The following is a 25,549-nucleotide window of genomic DNA, read 5'->3' as shown; positions in this document are numbered from 1 at the left end:
GTCATCCAGTGGGGGGTTGAGAGAGCTCCAACCCCGTACTAGTTGCAACCTCCATTAGAAGCAAGAAGCAAGGGATAGCTAGTCTGCTAGTGAAGAAGAAGAAAGGAGAATAAAAAATAGAGAGCAGGGGTGAGGAAGAGAAGGAAAGAAGACATCAATCCCTCTACATCTCTTGGCCAGATCTGCCACTGCTTGTGAACACATGGCTTGAAATCCTTTCATTCGGAATGGAGTAATAATAATCATATCCAGAAATTATAAGTAATGCATAGCAACTGAATGGAACAGCTTGACTCGCCACTTGTCACTGTCAGGACTTGCATGGCGGCAGGGCATCCATACAAACAAGCACCACCTGTACCACTACAACTTGTACTCAAATTCATGGTTTTGTCCATGATGAGAGTTTCCACTTCTACAATCATATCAGGCATCTCAAGATGCTGGTGAACAGTGATGGCCTAGAAAAGAAATGTTTCGCAAAAATAAAAGGGGAACACAAATAAACAAGGATGGCCAGAGAGGGCGGATCTGACGCCAGAAATCGGATCGGAACATAAGCTCCAGCCTTTCTTGTCAGATGCAGAAGGGAGAAACGGTGATGCAGGTCAGAGTTGACCCCACACTTTGCAATGGAAGTAGAGGTCAGTCAGGATCCTTCATGTGGCAGAATAATAATCCAACGATGCTGAGTAGACAAGCACTTAAACTACGCTGGAATGCTGACACGATGCATAAGCCTACATGGACCCAATTGTGAATATAAAACCCACGTGATAAACTGATGTGATGCACTGATGCCAGAACATGATGTGGAGATGATGTTGACAGAAACCCGAATGCATTGCTCTAGGAGATGACGTTTACTGTAACCAAGGGGCATTGTTAACATTCTGACGACTCAAGGACTCCGAGAGCAACCCAGGCAGAGTATTCAGAGCATATGGTCATTTATGCTGCCCTCCTTTAACACGTAAGAAACAGTACAAAATAGATCTCGTATTTCTATTGATTTTCAAGTTTGAACTGATTCATAGCAAAATTCAACAATATCTAGTCAACAACAGTTGCAGTTTTCTGAAGTGAACTAACAACAATTGCATGTACTCATGATATAACTTAACCGACCCTATCTCACTGGATATATAAAACAAATGGAGTAGGAGCACACCTCTCAAGTCAAAAGGAAGAAAATGAAAGTACAAGTACATAGGATCCGGGATTTTCCCTCTCCAGGTTGTCTTTTGCATTGCTTTGATTACAGTGATACCCTGTTACTGAACTGTTATTCAACTTGCCAATAATTTGAAATTATATTTCAGGTTAACCTCAAGACAGTCAGCAAAGGGAAGGTCGATGATTACAAAATACCATCGATTGTTATGATATCATTGATACCCACACTGTCTATTGGCACTGAAAATTCCAATGAGTTCAGGATGAAGGATGTTGCATTTCTGTTGTGCCTGTAGCTTTCTGTATGCACCTCTGCCTGTGATTTCACTTCGTTTAGCCCTACTGATGTAAGTTGAACCCGATATTGTATCAGACATTGAACTGTGTGCAAGTATTTATTCTCTACATGCCCATACTTCAGGATTCAAATAAAGTATAAATATCCCCTTTTTGTTGGCACAATACATTCAGCACTGTAAGGGAATCCACTACTAATCTTCAACCCCTAGATTTATTTTCATGGGGTTGCATTAACTGACAGAGTGTTGAGAAAAAGAAACCCTACCTTGTCTTAGTATACAAGGTAAACTTAGAAACTATAAAAAAGCGTCAAGTACCTGTGTATTGTAGTACCAGAGATCATTTTCGGTCATTCATAAATCACTTCCATGACACAGGTAAACAGCTACAGTAGATTAACCTGACCGAGGAAAGCGGCGACCGACTGAAATTAAATCCAACGTCACTTTCACATTTCCCTACTGGTTTTTCGAACTCCAACTTAATGGGCCATATCTGAGTTGGAGCTGGACACGGTGGTATGCCATACTTGAGAGCCAGAACACATGGAGACAGAACCATCAGTAAGTCAGTTGTGTTTCATTTCTCCATTATCTGTGCCACCTGATTCCTCAGGCAGGAGACCTAAAAGAGGTAAGGGAAGCAGCGAACTAAGATTGCAGACGACAATCAAGAGAGGTAGATTTCCAAAGGAGTCCCTCGTGACTCCAAAAACCCGAGTTAGACCAGCACCAACCAGACTACCAGTAACACTCCCAGCATTAGAAATGGACATCAAAGTTGCAAATAAAGTGGCTTCCATTCCTGGAGGGCACAATTTTGCAGCTAAAACCAAGACCGGCATAAATGAAGCCTACAAAAAAGTTAGGCAACATAAGCTTGCATTCAAGGAAGCAATTGAAGGCAGGAGTCTCAAAGCACAAGTCTAAGCTAGATGTGATCAACACATAAATGATGTCCTGATTGTACACATGAGATGTTGACAATGCTCTCCTCAAAAGAGGTCAACGTATTCCTAAGAATACCAATCCTAAGAATACCAATGTTCACAAGCCAGATCTGCTGATTCTGGACTTGTCAGTCAGCCTAAGTTACTGACGGACATATAAAAATACTAGGTTGCAGTGTCACTGTCTATCGGACATATAAAAATACTAGGTTGCAGTGTCACTGTCTATGTGACGAAAGAAAAGGTACATGACCAGCTGAATGCTTGCTTATATGTGATGACTGATGAACATATATTTTCCGTGCACTCCAATTATGCAACTAGTTTACATTATTAAGCATTGCAGTAATGTTACATACCTGACCAAGGACAGTGATGATTAATGAATCACCAATAGAGAACCACTCGTCACTGATACCAAACTGCCGATTAAGCCCAGTTACGAGAAGCACCTAAATATATACAATGCAGTATGTTTAAAGGATGGAAAACAACTCCAGCCACAATCAAATCAATAGCACAAAAGGGCACCTGCGTCATCCCAAGAGCTGACCCTATGATGGTCGTCACTAGAAAGATTTTTCTTAGAGGAATTTCCTTCAGAAAATAGTTGTAGAGCCCAACACCAAGCAGGGATGCAATAGAGGTAACGAGCTTCACACGCCCTAGAAACTCTGGAGTGAATCCAAGCTTATTTGTGCTGAAATATATTATAGGGGGACATAAAAATTTGATCATTTAAAAACCACATGGATAAATACAGTTAATCACGTCTATTCATTATAGAATTGAAAAGTGAGTAAAGAATATGATCAATCAGATGAGAGGTTTAGCATGGAAAACCCAAACAGGTAAAAGACCATAGGTACACAGAAGTGAGGATCCAAAGAAAAATGAAAAGAAGGGATGTAACAATAGTCCATCCTTAAATATGTGGCTAAAGTGTTTATATAGGGTATAAAAGGAAACCAGACAAGAAAAAGATATAAATCCGAAAAAAAAAATCAAGCCCCCTGCATGCTTACGGCTTACCTTAGGCTAGTAACTCATAATGAAACATGGCATAGGTAATAGGTTAATGGTCATTAAAATGCAAACCACAAGCACCAATGATCTGAGATACTTGCTTAATTATTTAATATAGAATAAACATTAGAGATTTGAGATCGTATTCAGTAAAAAAAAAGGTTTTAGATCATATTGGTACTTTGGGAGATATCTTTAAACTGTTATACACAACTAGTAAAGAAAGGACAGCACATAATGAAAGGAACACTTTATTGGCATGTACAAAATAGTGATCCAAATGAACCAAGATCAATACTTTGTCTTTGTATTTTGTGAAGCTAGATAATATTTCCTTGCTTTTGTGTACAGTGTTACAACCCAGAGTAGTGAAATCGCTCCATGTATAGAAAAGCTAAAGGAAGTTGTAGGAAAGTAGGATGCGTATAATGTGTGGATGTATTGCTTGAGCCCCTTGGGCTGATTATATAGGAGTACATGGCTTGGAGGGCAAGTAGCCTCTCCTAGAGATAAGGAAGGTTATCCCGGGATTACAATCAATCATAAACTAACCATATCCGGAGTTGCCTAATATACTCTAACATCCCCCCGCAGTAGGAAAGTAGGATGCGTATAATGTGTGGATGTATTGCTTGAGCCCCTTTGGCTGATTATATAGGAGTACATGGCTTGGAGGGCAATTAGCCTCTCCTAGAGATAAGGAAGGTTATCCCGGGATTACAATTAATCCTAAACTAACCATATCCGGAGTTGCCTAATATACTCTAATAGAAGTATCGAACAATCTGCATGAACTGTGACCTTTCTTCCACTCCATGAATGCTATAGTTATCGGATTACTAGTAACTAAATGCAACAGTCAAAAAGTAACTGAACACCGTAAAAGGCTTTTTCATACATACATGAAGAAAAACATAGCAGAATCTGACTGTGGTGTTGCTTGCCAAAGGAATATAAACAAGGTCGGCAAGAAAATATTAGGTTGTTTGACTGAAGTCCAAAGCTGCCTGACATGCTGCTTAGAGCTCTCAAGATATCCTGAACCAGAGAGTAAGATAGTACGTTCTCCGGGAGGTATGCGATGTTCATTTACAAGAACTGCAACAGCAGATGTCATCAGGGGTAAAAACGCTGTAACACCAAAGACAAATCTGCGTTTACAGGAGTACTTTTATCAGTAAACTGAACTAAAAAATAACAAGGTGTGAGTCAGCATAAGTGGTACAATCGAACAAACCTTACTCCATAAGTATCCACAAATGAACCGCTAAAGTAGGCACTCACAATTCCTCCAAAGGCAGAAGATCCCCAACAGAGCGACTGGAGAGATCCAGATGTACTCTGTGATTCTCCACGGGCTCTCTCCACAACCATAGAATCAACTACCTACAGTGTTTCCTCGTGTGCTATGAGACAAACCTTGAAGCAATATGCTTGCAAAACTTCTTGTTCCCCAGTCCCAGCGTGCGATGAAATGATATGATGGTACTTTGTATACAAAAAAGCTAAATAGATAAAAGTTTAATCACACTGGCACATTTGGCCAGATGCATCCAATTTTAGGGCTATACAGACCCACAATGAATTGTTAGTTTGAATAGCACTGTAAAATTAAGTTCAAATGGTTGCCTTACAGTGTGAAACTTCAACGGAAATGTAATTATGTTGGGATTATCCAACATTTTCTTGAAGGAAAAGAGCAGTGTTAGGTTGCCACTTGCCAGAAAGGTGCATTAATAGCAAGCAAACTAGATGTTAGCTAGAATAAAAGCCAAGAAGTGGAAATATGTGTACAACTGTTGCAAGAATATTAAATAAAACAAACAATCCAAGCTAATTCCAAAAGGTCAATGTGCTTCAACCTTGTATCTAATTTATAGTTTGACTTTTGATGATAGTGACAATTTATTCCTTGTGTAGGAAGGATAGAATTGGTGTAATGGATGGATTGTTGTATTGCATTGAGGCTTCGGCCGGTATATATAAGAGTACATGACTTGGGGGGCAAGACTCCCCGGGATACATATGGCAGTCTACGATACATATATCTACAACTACCAAATATACTCTAATACTCCCCCGCAGTCACAGCGGGAGCACCGCAAACGGTGAGACTGGAGAAGAAGCCGAAAGCAGTAGCCAACGGACTAACATCCCCTTGCATTCATAACATCGGTGTGGTGCGGATGCTGCGACTGGAGAGAAAACCGGCGAGTAACTCATGCGGATGGTAGCCCTTTGTGCCGATGTCGAGATAGCCGAACTGAAGGAGCCATGGTCGAAGATGCCGTGCGTAGAGTAGCCGTGGTCGACGTAGAGCTGTCGAAGTTGCCGAAGACGAGGTAGCCGCACATGAAGCCGCGGGCGCACGAGGAGGCGCCATGGTGGTGGCGTAATGGAGAAGACGCCGGAGACGAAGATGGCGACGCGTCGAGGCAGTCGTAGAGGGAGCGATGCCAAAGTCGATGCAGTCAGGCCATCGGGCGACACATGCCCGAGTTTGCCAGGCTCGGGAACGCATCGGGGATGATGGGCACGCACCGGTGTTGCCAATACCGGACGTGCAAGGGAGGATGCACAACCAGACGCCGTCGCCGAGGGGGACCAGCAGAGAAGGCCTCCATGGCGGTCGCAGGCGCAGAAGAAGGCGAGGTAGAAGGTGCCAACGCCTGCTGTTGCTGGAGTAGACGAAGTAGTCGAGGACGAGATGGCGACGCTGGCGACGTGGTTGTGCTAGACGAAGTGAGGAAGGGAACCCAGATTTTCCAGCACAAGACTGAATGATCCAGATTGCGCGGCGGCGGTGCTCGAAGGAGATGGCGAAGAACCCGTACAGCTTGACGAAGACTATGCGCGGGACGCGCAGCAATAAGTCAACGATGAGGTCGTGGACGTAGTCAGCGGCGGTGAGGATGCAACGGCGAAGGAGACCACGGGTGGCGCCGCGGCTGCCCGAAGAGGCGAAGCAGCAACAACCCTGCATACTCGGGGAAGAGGCGCGCAGTACGAGGACGGACGTCACGGGAGCCGGGTGGATCACGCACATCGGCTGATCAGACCGAGTAGCGTGAGACGAGACGACAGTGGGCGAAGTCGGTGAAGGCGTCCCGATCGGTGAAGGCGACGACGAGCCAGCGAAGGTCGACGTGCGAACGAAGCGGCGAGGAGGGCAGTGCAGATGGGCGTCCCCTAGGGCACCGTCCATGTCACCATGTCGCATGTCGAAGACGAAGAAGAGGCCGGTGAAGTCGACGCCGATGTCGAAGTAGAGGCGCGAGGTCGACGGGCGGTGGGCGACTCAATCTCGATCAGTGATCGAGTAAAAATCAGAGAAACTAACCAAAAATAAATCAGCAGCAGCAAATCTTCGCGTAGAGCCTCTGGGTGCGCATAGCACAGGCCTCCTCCCCACTCTTATCCTCTCCCCTGCTCATCATGGTCAACGACGGACCATAGCCACGGGGCGCGAGAGAGAAACAGAGGGTGAGAAAGAGGTGGCCAGGCGACGGCGATGAGCGCAGGTGGCGCGCGTCCCTCCCGGCGGCGACGACAGGTAGCCGGAGACGGTGGAGGATCCCCGCCAGGGACGGCAGCGGATCCGGAGCGTGGCGCACGTCCTGGCCGGCGACGACGGATCCCCCCGGGATGCGGAGGAAGCCGCCAGGGCAGAGGCGCGACCGGCGGCGGAGGGAGCCCGCGTGAGGCGCGCGGGACAGAGCCGCACGGGCGCTACAGAGGAGGCCGCCGGGTGGGCGGTGCAGCCGACGCGGGATCCAGACGAGAAGCTTGGCGTGAAGGCGACGGGTCGAAGCAGAGGTGCTGCACGGAATTCGTCGACGACGAGTTGAAGGCGCCACGCGGAGCCCCTGCTGCCACCACGGCAGCACAAGGTGGGTCACGGGCGCCGTCGGGAGACTGCGACTGCCACCATGACAGTGCGGATCGGGTCATCGGCAGATTCCATGCGGGTGACGAGGTACGCCGATTTGCTACTGCTTCACACTCTAAGGGCGGCGGATTAACTCGATCCGCCGTGATGGAGGGCGCTGCCCCCGGCGGAGGTCATGGGCGACCTCCCCGGGGGCGCGCTAGAAGGCCGGCGAGGGGGCGCCCTGGAGGGGCGCTGTGGGAAACAGGGGGAAGGCGGCGGCGCGAGAGGAGGGGCGCCGGCAGCGCTAGGGTTAGGGCAGCGGAAGGTTGCCTAGGATCTCAAACCCTAAACTCGTGATACCATGTAGGAAGGATAGAATTGGTGTAATGGATGGATTGTTGTATTGCATTGAGGCTTCGGCCGGTATATATAAGAGTACATGACTTGGGGGGCAAGACTCCCCGAGATACATATGGCAGTCTACGATACATATATCTACAACTACCAAATATACTCTAATACCTTGGCTGTGCTGTACATTGATTTATAGGTTGAGATGGTTTGGACATGTCCAACGGAGGCCTCCGGAGGCGCCGGTGCGTAGTGGGGTGCTAAAGCGTGTTGATAAGGTAAAGAGGGGTAGAGGTAGACCTAAACTGACTTGGGACGAGTCGGTTAAGAGAGACCTTAAAGATTGGGATATCTCTCAGGAGCTAGCTTTGGATAGGAGCGCTTGGAGACTAGCTATCAACGTGCCTGAACCATGACCTTTGTGTCTTTGGGGTTTCATCTCTAGCCTACCCCAACTCGTTTGGGACAAAAGGCTTTGTTGTTGTTGTTGTTGGATGCCCCCATGCCAAAACTTTTATAGAATATATGATTCGATTGTCTCAACAGCTAGATGTTGGCCCTAGAACACAAGAACCAGGTGAGCAACCTGCTCACCTCCCTCTCCCTCACCTCTGTTCTAAGGTTGAAGAAGAGCTGAGCTCCTCTGCACACACACACACTGCTCTCTGCGTTGGCTGAGAGCTGGAGACTATAATGTGGCAAATGAACTGCCTTTTCATATTGCAATGCATTCATATTTATACACAACTGCTACCTATTCTAAGGTACAACAAGGTATGGCTGAGTATAGCCCCACTATTCTAGCACTGCTCAGAACAGCCCACTAGAGGCATGGCTGATGACTTCTATCAACTATTTGTACAGTAGTGGCCTATTGCCATAAGTCAAGGATGGCTGCAAGCTGCTGTAGACTACCTGCTGCACCTTGACCAAGAACATGTGTGGGCAAGCGGCAGATTATGTCTTACATTACTTCCCCTAATCCTGCTGCTAGCCCTGGACCTCAACCATGCCAATCATCTTCTTCAGCTCACTGAACCGAAGCCGCCCGAGTGACTTGGTGAGGATGTCAGCGAGCTGTCTGCCGGTCTCGACAAACTCGATGACAAGCTGCCCTCCGTCGACACAATCCCGAAGGAAATGGAACTTCACGTCGATGTGCTTGCTCCGGTCATGGAGGACGGGGTTCTTGGCGAGTGCAATGGCGGGCTTGTTGTCCACCATCAACGCTGGAGGCTGAGCTTCTTCTCCAGTCAGCTCCCCCAGCAACCGGCGCATCCACAACCTGACACGCCACCGTGGCCGCTGCGACGTATTCAGCCTCACAAGTCGACAGCGCCACGGTTTTCTGCTTCAGTGATTGCCAGGCAACCGGAGCGGCACCAGGGAAAACGATCACCCCTGTGGTACAACGCCGCCCATCCACGTCGCCCGCCATGTCTGCATCACTGAAAGCTGTGAGCTTCTGCTCACCTCCACCGGATCTGGGCGGCACCTCGCTGTAAGCCGCCAGCCGCAGCCCGCCGTGCCTGGGAAAGACGATCCCGTCGCATAGCGTGCCCTTGACGTAGCGTAGGAGCCGCTTCACTACCGTCCAGTGGTCCTCGCGAGGATCCTCCATGAATCGGCTCACATACCCGACGGCGAACGCAATGTCCGGCTGGGTGTGGGTGAGCCAGCGCAGCCCGCCGACGATGCTCCGGTAGAGCGCATCGTCCACCTTCGCCGCCGTGCTGTCCTTCGAGAGCTTGATCCTCTCCTCCATCGGGGTCGCCGAGGGCTTGCAATCCGCCATGCCCCCGCGTTCCAGCAGCTTCTCCGCATACGCGTGCTGCCCCAGCGTGATGGAGTCCCTCCCCTGCTTCACCTCGATGCCGAGGTAGTAGGAGAGCGCGCCGAGATCGCTCATCTTGAAACGAGCCGCCATCTCGCGCTTGAACGCTTCAATGTCCTGCGCCCGAGCTCCGGTGACGATCAGGTTGTCCACGTACACGCCGACGATGAGCTCTTCTCTCCCCCGTTGTCGTGTGTACAGCGCATGCTCGGTGGCGCAGCGTGCGAACCCAAGCTCACCCATGGTGGCGTCGAGCTTGGCGTTCCACGCCCTGGGAGCTTGCAGCAGCCCATACAGAGCCTTCCGCAGCCGGAGCACCTTGTGCTCTGCCCCCGGCACCGCGAAGCCCGGCGCCTGCTTGACGTAGACCTGCTCCTCCAGGTCGCCGTTCAAGAACGCCGATTTGACGTCGAGGTGATGGACCTGCCAGTCCTTTGCCGCCGCAAGAGCCAGCAGCAGCCGCACCGACTCCATCCCAGCCACCGGCGCAAACACCTCCTCGAAATCAATCCCTTCACGCTGCACAAATCCACGGGCAACGAGCCGAGCCTTGTGCTTGACAATGGCGCCGCGCTCGTCCCGCTTTACCTTGTAGACCCATTTCAGGCCAATCGGCCGGCATCCCGCCGGCGGATCGACAAGCTCCCAGGTGCGGTTGTCCTCAATTGACCGCATCTCCTCCAGCATGGCCTTCCGCCAGTTCGCTTCGCGCTCCGCGACAGCAAACGTTGCTGGCTCCTCCACGCTCATCAGCAGGAGCTCCGGGTTGTCGAGCAGTCCGGTGGCCAGACCCGGAGTCTCTGCTTCCCCCACGACATTCTCCATCCGCCGGAACCGCACTTCCTCGCCGTCGTGGAAAGCGTCCACGAACTCGGAGATGTTGCTTGGAAGCGACGCGTACTCTTCTGCCGTCGAGGGTGTCCCCCCTCGAACCCGCGGCGTGATTTCCGCCTCGCTCGAGGGTGTCCCTGTTCCGCCGTCGAGGGTGTCCCCTGTTCCGCCATCGAGGGTGTCTCCTGTTCCGCCATCGAGGGTGTCCCCTGTTCCGCCCCGGCCTCGCCATCGCCTCGAATGACAAGGTGCTCGATGGTGAAGGTGTCGTGGATGCCGCCTGCTCCAGCTTCCCCGGTCGCCGTTGTGCCCCAATTTCATGCCGCCGCCTCGTCGAAGACGACGTCGCGGGACACGACCACCTTGCCGCTGGCCGGGTCGTAGAGCCGATAGGCTTTCGATCCCTCCTCGTAGCCCAGAAAGACCATCTTCGTGCTCCGGTCTTCCAGCTTGCCGAGCCCCGGCTTGGTGTTCTTGGCGTGAGCGACGCACCCGAACGTGCGCATGAACGCCACGCTCGGTTTCCGACCATGCCACGCCTCATAGGGCGTTTGCCCCTTCAGGGCCTTCGTGGGGGAGCGGTTGAGGATGAACACCGACGTGCTCACCGCCTCGCCCCAGAATTCCGCCGGCAACCCCTTGGCCTTCATCAGCGACCTCGTCGTGCCGGCGATGGTCTGATTCCTCCGTTCCACCACGCCGTTCTGCTGTGGTGAGTACGGCGCGGTGAGATGGCGCACCACCCCCTCTTCCGCGCAGTACGACGCGAAATCCACCGATGTGAATTCGCCGCCGCGGTCGGTCCGGAGCACGCGCAGCCGCCTACCGGGCTCCGCCTCCGCCGCCTGGTCCTTGCTTGACAGCAACTCCAGCCACATAAACCGGCTGTAGTCGTCGACAAGCAGGATGAAGTAGCGACGCCCGCCGTGCGTTGCCGGCGTGATTGGCCGCAAAGGTCGCCGTGGACCAGCTCGAGCCTCTCCTTCGCGCGGTACTTCGCCGCCTTGGGAAATGCCAACCTCCTCTGCTTCCCCGCCAGACAGCTATCGCACAGCTCACCGACGTGGACGATGTGTGGCAGCCCGCGCACCATCTTCCCCAATCGGCCCAGAGCTTCAAAGCTCAGATGGCCATAGCGTGTGTGCCAGAGCCAGGCCTCCTCCCCGCTCTGCGCCGCCAGGCAAACTGGCTGCTCCACCTTCAAGTCAAGAAGATAGAGACGATTCCGTGAGCGGTTTACCTTGGCAAGGAGTCGCCGTTCACGATCCCGGATGCGCAGCACACCATCCTTGATCAGGACCTCACTTCCCCGCTCGTCCAACTGCCCCAAGCTGACGATGCTCGAGCGCAGTTGTGGGATGTAGTAGACGTCCGTCAGGGCGCGCTGCTCCCCGTTCTTGCACTTGAAGATGACGGTGCCTTGGCCGCGGATGGTCACCCTCGAGCCGTCGCCGAACTTCACCGAGCCGGTGACCTCGTCGTCGAGCTCGGAGAAGGCTGCCCTGGAGCCAGTCATGTGGTTGCTGGCCCCAGAGTCCAGGTACCACCGCTGCTCTGCTTCGTCGCCCACCGCGCCCAGATAAACATGCGCACGCGGCTCATCAAGATCGACGGCCGGCGGCGCAGTCCTCTGCTCCGCTTCCGCCTCCCCTGCTTTGCCATCCTGCAGCGCGCAGTACTGCGCCATCAACAGCGCGTGGTCGTCGTCGCTCTCTCCTTGAGCCAGGTGGTCCTCCTCATTCTCCTTCTGCTCCGGGCACTCCCTCGCCCAGTGCCCGGTCTTGCCGCACTTACGGCAGGCATTAGGGTCAAAGTTCTTCTTCTTCTTCCCCTTTCCGCTCGGCTTCCCGCACGCCTTGTTGCCGCCGGCGTTCCCGCCGCGGCTGGAGGAGTTCTCCCCGGTCCGCCGCTTCATGCGCGCGTTCCACTCCTCCTCGGTGAGCAGCAGCTTGCCGCTCTCCTCCTTCCGCTCCAGCGGCACATCAGAGCGCCCTTCCGCCAGGCGAAGTCGGCCGACGACGTCCTCGAGCGAGACCTGGTCCAGGTCCAAGGTGGCCTCGATTGTACAAGCCGTCTGGCTGTACTTGGCCGGGCACGCGCGGAGCAGCTTGCAGACGATGTCCTCCTCCTCCATCTTCTTCCCTAGCGTTACCATCTGGCTCGCCAGCGACTGGAGACGGAGCGCGAACTCCTCCACAGCCTCGCCGTGGCGGAACTTCAGTTCGTCGAAGTCCCTGCGCAGCTGCTGCGCCTTGGCCCTCTTGGCTCGATCCGAGCCAACGCGGAACGAAGCAAGCATGTCCCACGCCTCCTTCGCCGTCTGCTTGTTGCTGATGGCCTCGTGGAACTCCGGCGGCGTGGATGACAGCAGAGCGTCCATGGCCTAGACGTCTTCATCCTCGTCTTTGGTGCCGACATCCACGGCCGTCCAAAGCTTGCGCGCCTTGAGTCGCCACTTCATCAGCACCACCCACTCGCCATAGTTGGTGCGGGGGAGCTGCGGCCAGTCCCGCGAGCTCGTCTCCCGCACTGTCCTGATCACAACCTCCTTGACCGGCTCAGAACCGGAGACGTCCTTCCCCTTCCCGTCTGCGCCGGTCGCCGTGGGGTCTTCACCGCCAGCCATCGTTCAACCGCTCTGATGCCACGTGTTGGCCCTAGAACACAAGAACTAGGTGAGCAACCTGCTCACCTCCCTCTCCCTCACCTCTGTTCTAAGGTTGAAGAAGAGCTGAGCTCCTCTGCACACACACACACACACTGCTCTCTGCGTTGGCTGAGAGCCGGAGACTATAATGTGGCAAATGAACTGCCTTTTCATATTGCAATGCATTCATATTTATACACAACTGCTACCTATTCTAAGGTACAACAAGGTATGGCTGAGTACAGCCCCACTATTCTAGCACTGCTCAGAACAGCCCACTAGAGGCATGGCTGATGACTTCTATCAACTATTTGTACAGTAGTGGCCTATTGCCATAAGTCAAGGATGGCTGCAAGCTGCTGTAGACTACCTGCTGCACCGTAGTGGCCTATTGCCATAAGTCAAGGATGGCTGCAAGCTGCTGTAGACTACCTGCTGCACCTTGACCAAGAACATGTGTGGGCAAGCGGCAGATTATGTCTTACACTAGAAGGATGCATTGCAACGCAATCTGCATCATAAATACGATAAGGTCTGCATAAAAAATTGGAATCAAGAAAAGAAAACATCGATTACAGTATGCAGCAGTAATTGATCCCTAAACTTTTATCTCGGTGGTGTATTCAGTATCGTAGGGATTTAAATGAGACATGCTGGAAAGCACAACAAAGATTTTTTTTTCTATACATAAAATATTTACATGAATCAGTGCAACAAAGGTGACTCAAAGCTTGTTTGACGGGTATTCGTTCCTTTATAGATGCTCTCAATGTGCCCCCGTGTGCGAACGAGTGCATTTTTGTCCAAAATTTTTTAGGGAAAATTGGATGCATACCATCAAAAGGTTGCATGTTTGGCAATATACCATTAAAAGATTACTTCTTTGCTATATAGCACTGAAAGGTCACACGTTATTGGTTTCTAGCACTTCAGTTACCTTCGCTAACATCCCGTTGTATCTCCGTTCTTGAGTCGTCTTCTTCAAAGACACCCGTGCACGAAGAACACGGGCACGCAGCAGGCAAGGATGGCGTCGAACTTGGGGCATACGCGCGTACATGGGGAGGGGCGCAGGAGCATGCCTGGCACTCGCCGCTGCCTGCCCGGGAGGCGAAGGCCGCTGGGGCAGCGGGGGCCCGTCTCAGGGAGGACATGAGCGAGGTGAGAAGAATCCAGCGGTCTCCCTGCTGACGGCGACCTTGGCAGCTGTCCGCGTACGGCGCGTGCTCAGCGAGGAGCGGCCGCCTCGCGATGACGGTGACGCGAAGGACCTCGGCACAGATGAGCCCGCGGCGAGTTGCGCAGCGACCAGGGGCACAGCGAACAACGACCGGGCAGGAGCGCGGCGGGCGGAGGGCAGGGGAGCCGCGAGCGGGTCGATGCCGGCGGATGGCGGCATGTTGGTGAAGGCGCCAAGGTCGACGAGCGCGGCGAGGAGCAGCCTCCTCACGCCGATGCGGCCGCGATGGAGCTCGAGGTGGCGGGACTCGATTCGGCAGCGGACGGGCCCGACACAGGCAGCAGCAGGGCAGCCGCTCACCGTGGCCTCGTTGTGGCAGTGGCGGCAGGGGAACACCTGCTTGCAGCACGGCGCCACAATCTTACACCTCCGCCGGTAATGCTCGCACCTGGATAAACATCACAAATTCCTCCCCATGAGAATATGCTCAGCAAACTAAACCAGCCACAGATCGGGGAAACTCCAGAGGACCCAATCCACCGAGCAAATTCAAGCGGGCGCACAACGCCGAGCGATTCGGCCCCGGGAGGACCGAATTAGATTCCGTCGGAGGCAAGGAAAAGGGGAAAGTGGAGGAAGACGAAGGCGACGCTAATCAAGGCGCTCGCGGGCTCACCCGTGCTCCATCTTGCCGACGTCGCAGTGGTCGACCTCCCCGCCGCAGACCGCGTCGACCTCGGCGGCGTCGTTGTCGCTCAGGAAGTGCCCTCCCCCATCTTCGGCGGCGGCGGTTGGGACGGAGAGGAGCAGGTGGAACGGATGGCGTTAGCAAAGTTAACAGAAATGCTACAAATCACAACGTTGTGATCTTTCCATGGTATATAGCAAAGAAACGATCTTTTAATGGTACATTGCCAAACATGCAATCTTTTGATGGTATGCATCCAATTTTCCCAATTTTTTAATACCAGACCTAAAGCTGTTCTCATGTGTTGATTAATTTGTTTAAGTTCAATTGAGTTGTGAGATAACTCGGTGCAAATAAGCACCATGCCCTCTTCTCTATGAAACTTAAGTAACAATGAACACAGTTCCACCTTTCATTGTTTATAAGAATCACAGTTACACGTAGACTGTACATAATAGAATACAGAGCCCAACATAGAAACAAACCAATTACTCACGTTCATAAAGTACATTTGATGGCATACCAGGTTAAGAAATCACTAACATGGATATGACTATTGAAAAGGAAACATGAAACAACTGGTGCATATTGTCACTTCAATGAATGCTAAAGAGTAAAGACCGAAATAAATGAAATATAAATCACTTAATATTACTGATAATTAGTATAAAGGACAAGCGAAGATAAGTTGAAGTTGAGAGTAGAATATTTGGTTTGCACTTACAACATCTGAGAAGGCAACAGAAAGTGACCCAAGAAGAATAGAGGATGCTGCACTGTATTTACTGCTCACTACTGTGGCCATCAAACTCCATGAAAGTGCTCCAAGTAGCCCTGACAGAAAAAGGTATGACCTTCTTCGATATCCAAAGAGTGGAATGGAATCACTGAAAGGCGAGGCCAGATGATTCAAAATCAAGTGCGCACATACATAAGAAAGAAATGAATGTGGGAGGTTTCTCAGAATTCAGACCTGATAAAGCCATAGAGGGGCTTGATCAACCATGGCAATGATGAGAAGCCAGATACAACTGCAGTCTATATAAAAGAAACTATCTTAGCCACTTAGCAATACCCATTAATTAGAAAGAAAAATATTATGTCGTGGAATAAGAGATGAACTCTGAAGTCTACTAGATACGAAGAACATAAAAAAGGTATATGGAGGATGGGAAAAGGAATGAGCAACACATGCCTCAGCTGGATCGAGATGAAGATTATCTTTCAAGTAAAAGCTCACAGCAAGTCGTGCAAGACCTAACACCCCTTGCACGAAATATACAATGGCAACTGCCATATTATCGGGGGACAGATCCACCCCAAACGCTGTATAGTATCTCGACCCGGGCTTGCTCTTGCGCATGTCATCTGTACTGAGTGAACGTGACCCCTCAGCGTACCTACTACTCGTATCACCCTTCGTGGAGCCCACTTGATATCTCGGCATGACATTCCCTACAAAAGATAGCACAACATGAATAAGCATTTAAGATGATCCTGACACGGTGGTAAACGAAACACATATTGCCAACCATTTAAGCAATGCATTGTGACCTTATGGCTAATGGAAACATCCTAGAACAAGCTTCTTAGCTACCTAGATTCTGGCATTCTGCGGCACAGCAAATCAGCCGCAGCTAGTCTTCACCTCCCACTCACAGCACATCTTCTATATGCACCTTGTTGCACATTATTACTTATTAGGCCATGTAATGTAATGAACTAATGATGCATCGGCTCACCCAGACCCAGCTCTAGTTACCAAACTGCAGCTGCATTGCGCCAATCGACGACCACAGATTCACAGAAGCACAACCCTAGCAGCTCGAGGTCAGCACACGCTACCCAGTCGAGCACGCACTCCGCCTCCATCTCCTACCCCGAAATTCAGCTCGATCTCCCGTTCCGCCAAACGAAATGCAACGACACGCTGAAATTCCCCCAATCCCGGACCCCGGAACCGCGACCCCGCACCAGATCCCCCGGCAACCAGACGTCTACGCGCCTACGCCCTCACGGGAGAGAGAACGTCGACCTCACCAGGACGGTGGTCGGAGGAGGACGAGGCGGCGTCACGGCCGTCGAACTCGAGGGGCCGGCGTGCGGCGGCCTCCTCGTCGTACGGGTCGCGGCCGGCCGAGACTCCGGAGGCCATCCCGCGCTACCTGAGCCCCGCGGTCCGCGGCGCGGTCTCCGGTGGTGGCGGGGAAGGAGGAGGAGGGTCAGGCGGGCGGAGACCGCAGAGAGAGCACGGGCCAGAGAAGTTGGAAGCGAGATTTGGGTGCCTGGTGCTTGTCTCTCTGCCATAGTGGGCCCACGCACTCACGCGCGCTCGCTCGGCCATGGCCTGGCCCTGTGATCTGTACTGAGCATAAGCCCTGCGTCTCTCAAACTGATCAAAAGATAGATTCGGATTGCTGATTCGTATCCGTTTAAAATATAAATATGGATATTCGTATTCATATTCGATTTTAATATGGATGTCATATGGATGCATCTAAATCCGACTTTGAAAACTTTTCTCTATCTGATTCCATATTCGTATTCGAGAAATATCCGATCACATCCGTATCTGTCCGTCTCCGCAAAGAAAAAGTGACTAGTGAGACAATGTTAAACTTATCTTTATATCTAATTACTTAATGATGTACACTATTTAAATTATTTAGAAAGCTAGATAACTAATAATATATTTATTAAAATTAGTAATGATATAAAAATTAACTTTAACTATTTAATATATTTATTTTATGATTAAAATTATTTTATACGAGTCAAACTAGTTATTTATTTAATGATAAAATCTTTTTTATATATCTTATTATTAAGTAATTAAATATTTATTTATTTTACCTTTAAAATTCATATTATATATTTAATATAAAATCTATACATAGATAATTATATTATTTTTTATTAGCTATCTTCTAGTCATTTATTCCCTACTTGTATAATAATTTTGATCTACTATAAAATTGTTGACAAAATAAACTGATACTCGTGATAGCTCTATATTTCAAATCGATAAGGTATCCGGATTCAAATCCGAATTCGAACTATCTGTTTTGTATTCGTATCTGACGATATCCGCATTCGCATTCGTATACAGATTAAAATGTAGTAAAAAGTGACATTCGAATCCAATTTCATCCGTATCCGATCCGAATCCATCATTACTGATCAGTGGGTCCACGCACACAGTTCCTTGTCCTCATTAGAGATGGCAACGGATCGGATAAGGTACGGATAGAGCAAAGATCCACCCGCGGCAATACTCGAAACTATAAGGTATATTTTGTAGCCGTGAAGTCTAGCTGGTAAAATTTTATATCCATACATGTTTCCAGTCGAGTTCCTGATACCCATCGGGTATATTAATGATAACATAAATAATCTATCATTTGATCGTATAGACTAGCACATTTTGAATTTATCGTTTATCAATGTTTAAAAAAACGGGCTATAGAATTTAGCGGTAGGATCCTTAAAATGCTATTAACGCCACTATAGCCTGCTATTTCCCGCTATAGCGCGCTATTTTCTATTGTAGTGGTTATAGCGGGAGCTCTAGGGATGGCAATTCCACCCGCGGGTGCGGGTATCCGCGGATTTCAGACCCGACGGTGTGGGTGTGGGTTTGAGATTCCACCCGCGGGTGGATCCGCACCCATCCGAAAACAAAGAAACCCTAGCTCAGCCTGCTTAGGTAAGGCCCAGTCCAACCATCCTAACCATAAAATGAGCATAGAAACTTATGAATTTGTTGTTAGTTTATTCTTATTATTTTGAACTTATTGATTTGTTGTTAGTTTGCCCTTATTACTTATAGAAATATATTGTTTGACTGTTTAAATTGATGAATTTATGCATTTTTATTATATCTGTTGTCACACTCGCGGGCACCCGAAACCCGCGGGTTTGCCTGTGGGCGGGTTTTTGCCAAACCCGCACCCGCATCCGCGGGTGCCATCCCTAGGTAGCTCCGCGAAACCGCTATAGCTCCGCTATAGCACCACTACAACAATGTCGCCTATACAAGTGAACGCAAAAGTATTAGTAAAATAGAGAGCTAAATGGGTCATCATGCACTATTTTTTTCTTATTTTCAGCATCTATTTTGTAATTGTATGTAAGTAAATGCATTTAGTTCTAGTTAAATATTTCATCTAAAAACGCAATAATGATCATACACTTCACTACAAATAATAAGCAAAATATCAATATCATTTTCACATCTATTAGTTCATACAATCCCATTATCTATACTATAAAAATTGAAACAATTGAAAATAATTCTCACCAAAATTAGACCCACCGTACCTCTCACGGAGGTCCCACTCGCCAGCCCGGAAGGTTTGACGAAAGGGGGTGGAGTCCCATTTTTTTATAGAAGGAAAATGTTTCCACCAAAATCCTAATACTTTTTACACTAAACACTTTTGTCTACCCACCCTTATACCCACTTATTACTTTCCATTATATATATGTCAGGTGATCATAATTTTTGGTAAGTCATCCTTAAATCTTGCCTTTTTATTTTAAGCTGATTAGTATTATATTGTGTGGTTATTACCTTCCTTTTGTGCACTGGTTAACTTTCTATTCATGCACCGATTACTTTCCAATCGCTTGATGCGATACTCGCCCGATGTTGCCGACTTAAATCTGGTGTCCTTCCTCCTCCATTGATTGTCCACCTTCCCTTTTTATTAATCGTCTCTCACGCTTACATCAAGCAAGCTAGATCGATGCCTACTCCTCTCCATCACCAGTGGACTCATTGCTCCAACCCCAACCTCAATGTCTGGCTGGGTGAGTGAGTGAGCAACTTTGTTTCTCCATCTTCCTCATCTCGTGCGCTCCGGTGGCCGCAATCTTGATCCAGCAGGGCTGCTGGGGAAGTCTGCATTCATTTTGTTTTCTGCAGGGTGGTTGGTGCACAATCTGAGAGCACAAGGGGATGACGAGATAACACAATGTGTCGTCGACGGGAATGCTCCCACGCCGCGAAACGGAGAAGGGCCCCGGGGAGAAGCTCATATAAGATGTGCATAATTATTTTATGTATAAATATTAATTATTTAGTTATCTATTATATTATTTATACAATATGTATATGTAATATTTATTTTTTTAACCCATATACATATATAGGATGTTTGGCGGCATCTGACCACAACTTCATCTCGCGAACCAATGCTGCAGAGACCTATGAGAATCATCAGTACTAAAAGGTGATTTTAACAATGCTATTAATTATTTTATTATTGTTGTTCATTTATAAAGAATATATATATTTGTTGCAAATATTTAGAATTGTATACATATCCTGTGTTGCGTGATAGAATCAAATTATTTGCGGTTGCCACTCGAGATCAGAAGTTTTCGATGTACCACGCTTGGATTCTAAAGGAGGGCAAGTCTACAGTGAAATACTATTCAGTATATGAGAGGTGGCTCGAATCTTCTCGAAATATCATCTACAACCTCGTATGAGTCCGTCGATTAGACTGTTTTAGATTACATTGGGTTAGTGTGATATACTAATAAATAAATTAAATTTTTAGTAGTATTGATGAAATAAATTATTTTAAATAATTATTTTTTAAATACGTGTCTGTGACACGCGTATCTCCACTAGTCCATCTATATAGTTCATACAATCACAAAAAAATGAGACATAAAATTCGCAAATGATATAAGTTCATTAGATTATTTTTTATATTTCGAGTAGCCGACCCGACAGGTGAGAAAACGTGTATGAAATTTTATCAACAGGTATGGATATGGGTATAGAATTTTACCCGCGAGCAAAACACATGTAAAAATTTTTACCCTGGGGTACTCGTCACTAGTTCTCGTCACTTCGCTGATCCGCTGAGCATCGCACGGGCCTACCAGTGACCATGATTTTTTTTTTGCGAGGTAGTGAGTATTGACCAAACTGTTTCAGTGTTTCTCAATGCGATTCGAGCAACCATAGTGCTGCTGCGAATAAATAAAGCATATAAAAATGAAGGCAAAAAACCCATTTGACCCCCAATGACCAGCCCAGCCAGACTGGATCACGTCAAGGCCAGCCCGGGCCATTACCCCACAGATGTACTGATGCGCTCAGCTTCCCTCAAAGAAAGGGGGAATTAACCCAAAAAGAAAAGAAAACGAGAATGTCTCAGCCACAGCAAGCATAACAAAGTTCAGACAGGAGAATGACACAGTTGGCAGAAACCTTCTAAAGCTATGCATTTGTAACAACATTTTACTGTTGAAGCTGCTGATGAAACCCAACACAAGCCATGGCGCCGTCAGCATCCACATACCCACACACAATGGACCTGCTTCTCTCTAGCCTCTACTCACAATGACTAATGGCTGATTCAAGACAATTCTGTTTTTTTTTTCTTCACAGAATTTACAGTGGAGACCCCTGGGCTCATTGGATGACACAGGTGCAGGCGCTGAAGTCTTCGTCGTCGTCCGAGTCTCCGGATTCACTGCGCGGAAGAAAAGATTGTGTAAGCATCAAAGCTAGATGTTTGATGTATCTTTTAATTCTGACAGTAAGAGGTAAGCATCAAAGCTAGATTTTCTCCGACCCTAGTGTGGAAAAAACATGAAACAGACACACAACTGAAAACGATGGAAACTAACACAAGGATGCAAAATTATATCCCAATGTTTATTGCCATCACTAGCAGGAATAACAATGATGCTAGTAATACGGTATTACCATGTCAATGCTCCATTACCGGGTTCAAATGAGCGATGGGACTGCGACGAACCTAATCAAAACTCAACCTATCCAATCATGATACGGTCCTATATAGCAACTGGGAAGCAACCTGTAGTAAAGAGACCCTCTGAAAAATGAAAGTTCAATTGCCCTTAATGTGATTTGATTTCTTTAAAAATATGTGCTGTCTTGACTGAAACGCTCATTGGTCTGTATGTAAGTATTTTATTTGTTTCTGGAAAGGATTAGTACAAGGTCAGAAGAATTATTACAAGGTAATATTGAAACAGCCACCTGACTTGTATAAAATTTATTGACAAGAACTTCAGAGCAATCTCCAATTTTAATGTTAACATGGAAACAAAAAAAAAACAAGACAAATAGGGCTAACAGCTTATACTATGTGAAACATGAACTGCAAGCAAGTGGCAAATCCGATTTGATGAACAAGTTCTGAAAATAACTAGCATGCCAACACACCAAATATTATTGATAACTTGAGAAGCACACCCCAAACATTTCACAGATGGATGGACTTGACCCCTATTTCAAACATCATGTCGAGTTGTCGACTGCACGAGTTTATTTGTGGTTTCTATTTTTTGGTCTCAGAAGAACATATGAAGCTGGAAAAAAAATCAGTTTGCATATAACCATCACAAGACAAGCTCAATGTAACTAGCAGATTATCTTGACCAAAGTAGCAAGCATGGTGAAAAAGCTTCAAAACTGTTTCCATAAGTTTCCTTGATGCATTGAAGAAAACCGTTGGGTCGCACTGAACAAAACGCAGATCCCAGTTAGGACTCTTGGGCAAGCCATCCAACCAGAAAGGGGATGGATCATTTGGTCTATAGCTTTATCCAGAGACAAGAAACTGGGTTTCACAACAACTAACTCATTCTAATAAATGATCAGATGGTGACCAGCTGGAAGCAAGCTCAATGCATCCACAGCCCTACATGCACACTCCAACCAAGGCCAAATATAGTAAAACTGCTAGGCGTAACTTGGCCCAACCTTATCTAATTAACCCACCACCTAGGAACAACAAAAGATGGCCGCCATTACCAAGGGGCTTGTGGTAAGACAAACAGTTGACCTGGCCATTAGATAGTGTTTTCCCAGTGTCAGCACAACTGCAAGTGACCATGACTTAAAGCAAATGCGCGTTGCGGAGACCTAAAACCAGAACATTCCTCTAGAGATCAGGGCATGCCACATGTCCACTAGCAGAATTGACGTCTACCTAAAATGGTGAACAGCACACATCACAAGGCAAACATTCTCAAAATTTGACGACAATATTTACCAAATTCACCCACAATTTTTACTAGATGGTAATAGTACTACAAAGGTAACATGGCAAGAACACAGCACGTACCTTGGCTCGAATTCTTTGACTTGTGTGAGATCCTTCCCCAACAAATCCTTCCACTTCACATTGCCTTTTACCACATTTTTACTGCTGTGCACACAATCAGCCCTCTTCAAGCAGCTCTTGGAAGCCACCGCCACCTCCTTACAACCCTTCTCATCATCATCATCGCCGCTGGTCGCCGCCGCGGCTTCCTCAATCTTCTGGACCACGGGCGGCTTGTCCTCAGCGACAGCTGCCAGGCTTGGAGACTTGGATTCCAGATCACCCCCTGCGTCGTCTTTGGATTTGAGGAGGCAGGGCAGGTAGCACAGAGGAGGAGCGCAGTTGCTCTCACCGTAGGAAGAACTCCTCATCAAAATGGCGAATTGGGGAACTGATCTCCGAGGAAACCCAACACATCAACCAAAATCTCCCAAAGAAACGGATCAAACGAGGCCACCGCCACCAGAAGCGACCAAGGAATCACCCGACGAGCAGCAATCTCGGCCTCAGAGCAACCATCCACCGCAGCAATCCGAGCCTGGATCAAGAACTGCAGCAGCCAACAAAGCCGTGCCACTCCAAGAAACCACCAAGGCAAACCGGCCAAGAAAGGAGCAAATCTCTGTGCATCAAGGCGGCAACAGCAGATCGAATCTTGCACCAAAAGATCTCCTTTTTTTCCAGGGACCAGGAGGAGTTGGAAGGGGGGCCGGGGGGGGATGAGAGAGAGAAGAAAGGCAAGTGGGTCTCGACAACGAAGCACGGAGGAAGCGGAGGGCGAGGAGAGAGAGAAAGGGGAGAGAGGAATCCAGCCGATAAAGATCGCAACTTTTGCTGCGCTGCGCTGCTTTGCCTTGCCCCCGCCTCGCCAATCGGGATGCCCTGCCTTGCTACAGTACCCATACTACAGTATCGCCGCCTCGCAGGCCCGCCCCCACAAGAAACCGAGCGAGGAAAAAATCGCGGAAATCCCACGGAAGAAATGGAATTCTTGATGGAGGGGAGTGGAGAGAAACTAGAGAGGGAACAAGTGGAACAAGACAAACGTCGAGAGAAAACAACGTGGATTTTGTTGGATTTGTGTGATCTCGCTTTCTTTTTTTTTTTGGCTCCGGTGAAAAAACGCAGCGAAGAGTGAAGACGCTGCCCTCACCCTCAGACTGACTCCAACAGCTCGTGCAAATGGATAGCCAAAGGCAAAAATACATCTTCTGGCGACACTGTGCACAATACATCGCTCTCCAACAGAGTAGACAAAGCGTGAGCCATTTTGCCTTTGAGGAGAGAGGGGATGCAAAAATGGATTCCCTCTCTCCTCGAATGCATCTTGCCGGGCCCGCAGGCAGGGGAGCGATGGCGCGCAGGAGGGAGGCGCGGCGCGGGAAAGGACGAGCTCGGCGAGCACGGAGGCGGGGCCGGCGCGCGAGAGAGAGGCGCGGCCGCCGGCAAGGATGAGCTCGGCGAGAGTGGACGAGAGAGAGAGGCGTGATCGCCGATCCCAGTCCCGGCGTCCTCTCGGCGCGGCCACTGCCGGTGGCGGCTTCTAGAGCCCGCAGCCCGCGCACGTGCCAGAGGCGGCGGGACCCCGAACCCGTGCCTGAGGGCGTGACAGAGGAGGCGGCGGTAGAGGCCTTCCTGCCTGCGCAGGCCTCCCGGAGGCGGCGGCGGAGGCCTTCCCGCCTGCGCGGGTCTCCCGGAGGCGGAGGGCAAGGCCGCCTGCGCGGGCCTCCCGGAGGCAGCGGCGAAGGCCGAGCCCTGGTCCTGCGGGGCCTCCCGGCGGCGGAGGCCGAGCCTGCTGGCGTCGCGCATGTAACACCCGTAAAAATTCATCCAAATAAATTGCTCGCTAAAAATTCCATTTCAATTTTTTTTCTCGTTGAGCTCAATCCGTTCAAAAATCGTTCCCCGCCCGAGCTCCCAATCTCCCGAAAAATCCGTCCCAACATCCGAATTTAATCGCCGTCCCATCTTTTTCTTTTCCACATTCCGCGCGTCGCGCCGCGTACCGCCAGACCGCCGCGCGTGCCCGACTGACCCCGTGGTCGCCGCGACTCTCTCTCTCTCTCCCTCTTTTCTCTCCCTCTCTCTTTTTCTTTTTCCTTTTCCCTTTTCTTTTTCCCTCCTTCTCCTTTCTTCCTCCCTCTCCCTCACTGCCGCGCTCGGCCGCGCGCATAGCAGCTCGGCGCCAGAGCCGAGCCTCCCCTGGGCGCACCATCCCCGCTCGCGGCCGCTCTCTGCTCGCCATGTCCCATCCCGTCGGCACCGTCGTGCCCCCCTTGCCCTCCTTGACACTCGTGCATTCGCGCCGCCGGGAACAGAGCCAAGTACGGCGCCCCGCCTCCGCCGCCGGTCGCTCCTGTGCCCGCACACTGCCCCCACGCGCTCCACGAGCCTGTAGTGTCCGGCGCGCCGCTCGCCGCTGCCCGAGCCGTCTTGTTGTCCTGTGCCGACCTCGCCGCCCGCGCCGCCGCTCCACGACGCCGCGCCAGCCCCCACCGCCATTAAAGCCGCCCGAGACGCTAGCCGACCGGCCACCGCTCCACTGCCTCTCCTCGCCTATAAATAGGCCCGCTGCACCGCTCACGGCCACCACAACCACC

At 49.6% G+C, this 25,549-nt stretch overlaps 3 protein-coding genes and 1 long non-coding RNA gene across 5 annotated transcripts; 1 reads left to right on the top strand and 3 right to left on the bottom strand.

The window, feature by feature from the left end:
- Positions 1-979: 979 nt before the first annotated feature.
- Positions 980-17,142, bottom strand: LOC120659450 (folate-biopterin transporter 1, chloroplastic-like). Of its 2 annotated transcripts, XR_005669026.1 has the most exons (10): positions 16,894-17,142; positions 16,049-16,308; positions 15,827-15,891; positions 15,578-15,740; positions 4,689-4,837; positions 4,354-4,602; positions 2,957-3,125; positions 2,785-2,877; positions 1,794-2,329; positions 980-1,681 (listed from the first exon to the last, which is right to left on the bottom strand). XR_005669026.1 is itself a non-coding variant. In XM_039937601.1 (9 exons), the coding sequence occupies exons 1-9, from the start codon at positions 17,006-17,008 to the stop codon at positions 2,045-2,047; spliced, it is 1,548 nt and encodes a 515-aa protein (XP_039793535.1). In that variant the 5' UTR covers positions 17,009-17,142; the 3' UTR covers positions 980-2,044. The 2 variants fall into 2 exon arrangements, 1 of the variants encoding a protein (XP_039793535.1); XM_039937601.1 differs by having other exon boundaries at positions 980-2,329.
- Positions 4,432-15,571, bottom strand: LOC120659451. The gene is made up of 3 exons (XM_039937602.1): positions 14,842-15,571; positions 13,923-14,613; positions 4,432-4,549 (listed from the first exon to the last, which is right to left on the bottom strand). The coding sequence occupies exons 1-2, from the start codon at positions 14,850-14,852 to the stop codon at positions 14,127-14,129; spliced, it is 498 nt and encodes a 165-aa protein (XP_039793536.1). The 5' UTR covers positions 14,853-15,571; the 3' UTR covers positions 4,432-4,549; positions 13,923-14,126.
- Positions 8,071-13,121, top strand: LOC120659452. Its single transcript, XR_005669027.1, has 2 exons — positions 8,071-8,250; positions 13,014-13,121. It is a non-coding gene; the product is annotated as an uncharacterized LOC120659452 (long non-coding RNA).
- A 3,851-nt stretch (positions 17,143-20,993) lies between the features above and the next one.
- On the bottom strand, positions 20,994-23,934 carry LOC120659448. The gene is made up of 2 exons (XM_039937600.1): positions 22,971-23,934; positions 20,994-21,347 (listed from the first exon to the last, which is right to left on the bottom strand). Exons 1-2 carry the CDS (start codon positions 23,318-23,320, stop codon positions 21,287-21,289), a joined length of 411 nt encoding a protein of 136 aa, XP_039793534.1. The 5' UTR covers positions 23,321-23,934; the 3' UTR covers positions 20,994-21,286.
- Between the last annotated feature and the right edge of the window lie 1,615 nt (positions 23,935-25,549).

Source organism: Panicum virgatum, chromosome 2N (genome assembly GCF_016808335.1).
Source record: "Panicum virgatum strain AP13 chromosome 2N, P.virgatum_v5, whole genome shotgun sequence".
Lineage (NCBI taxonomy): Eukaryota > Viridiplantae > Streptophyta > Magnoliopsida > Poales > Poaceae > Panicum > Panicum virgatum.
The sequence above is the reverse complement of the archived record's forward strand: the minus strand, read 5'-3'. Positions and strand labels throughout refer to the sequence as shown.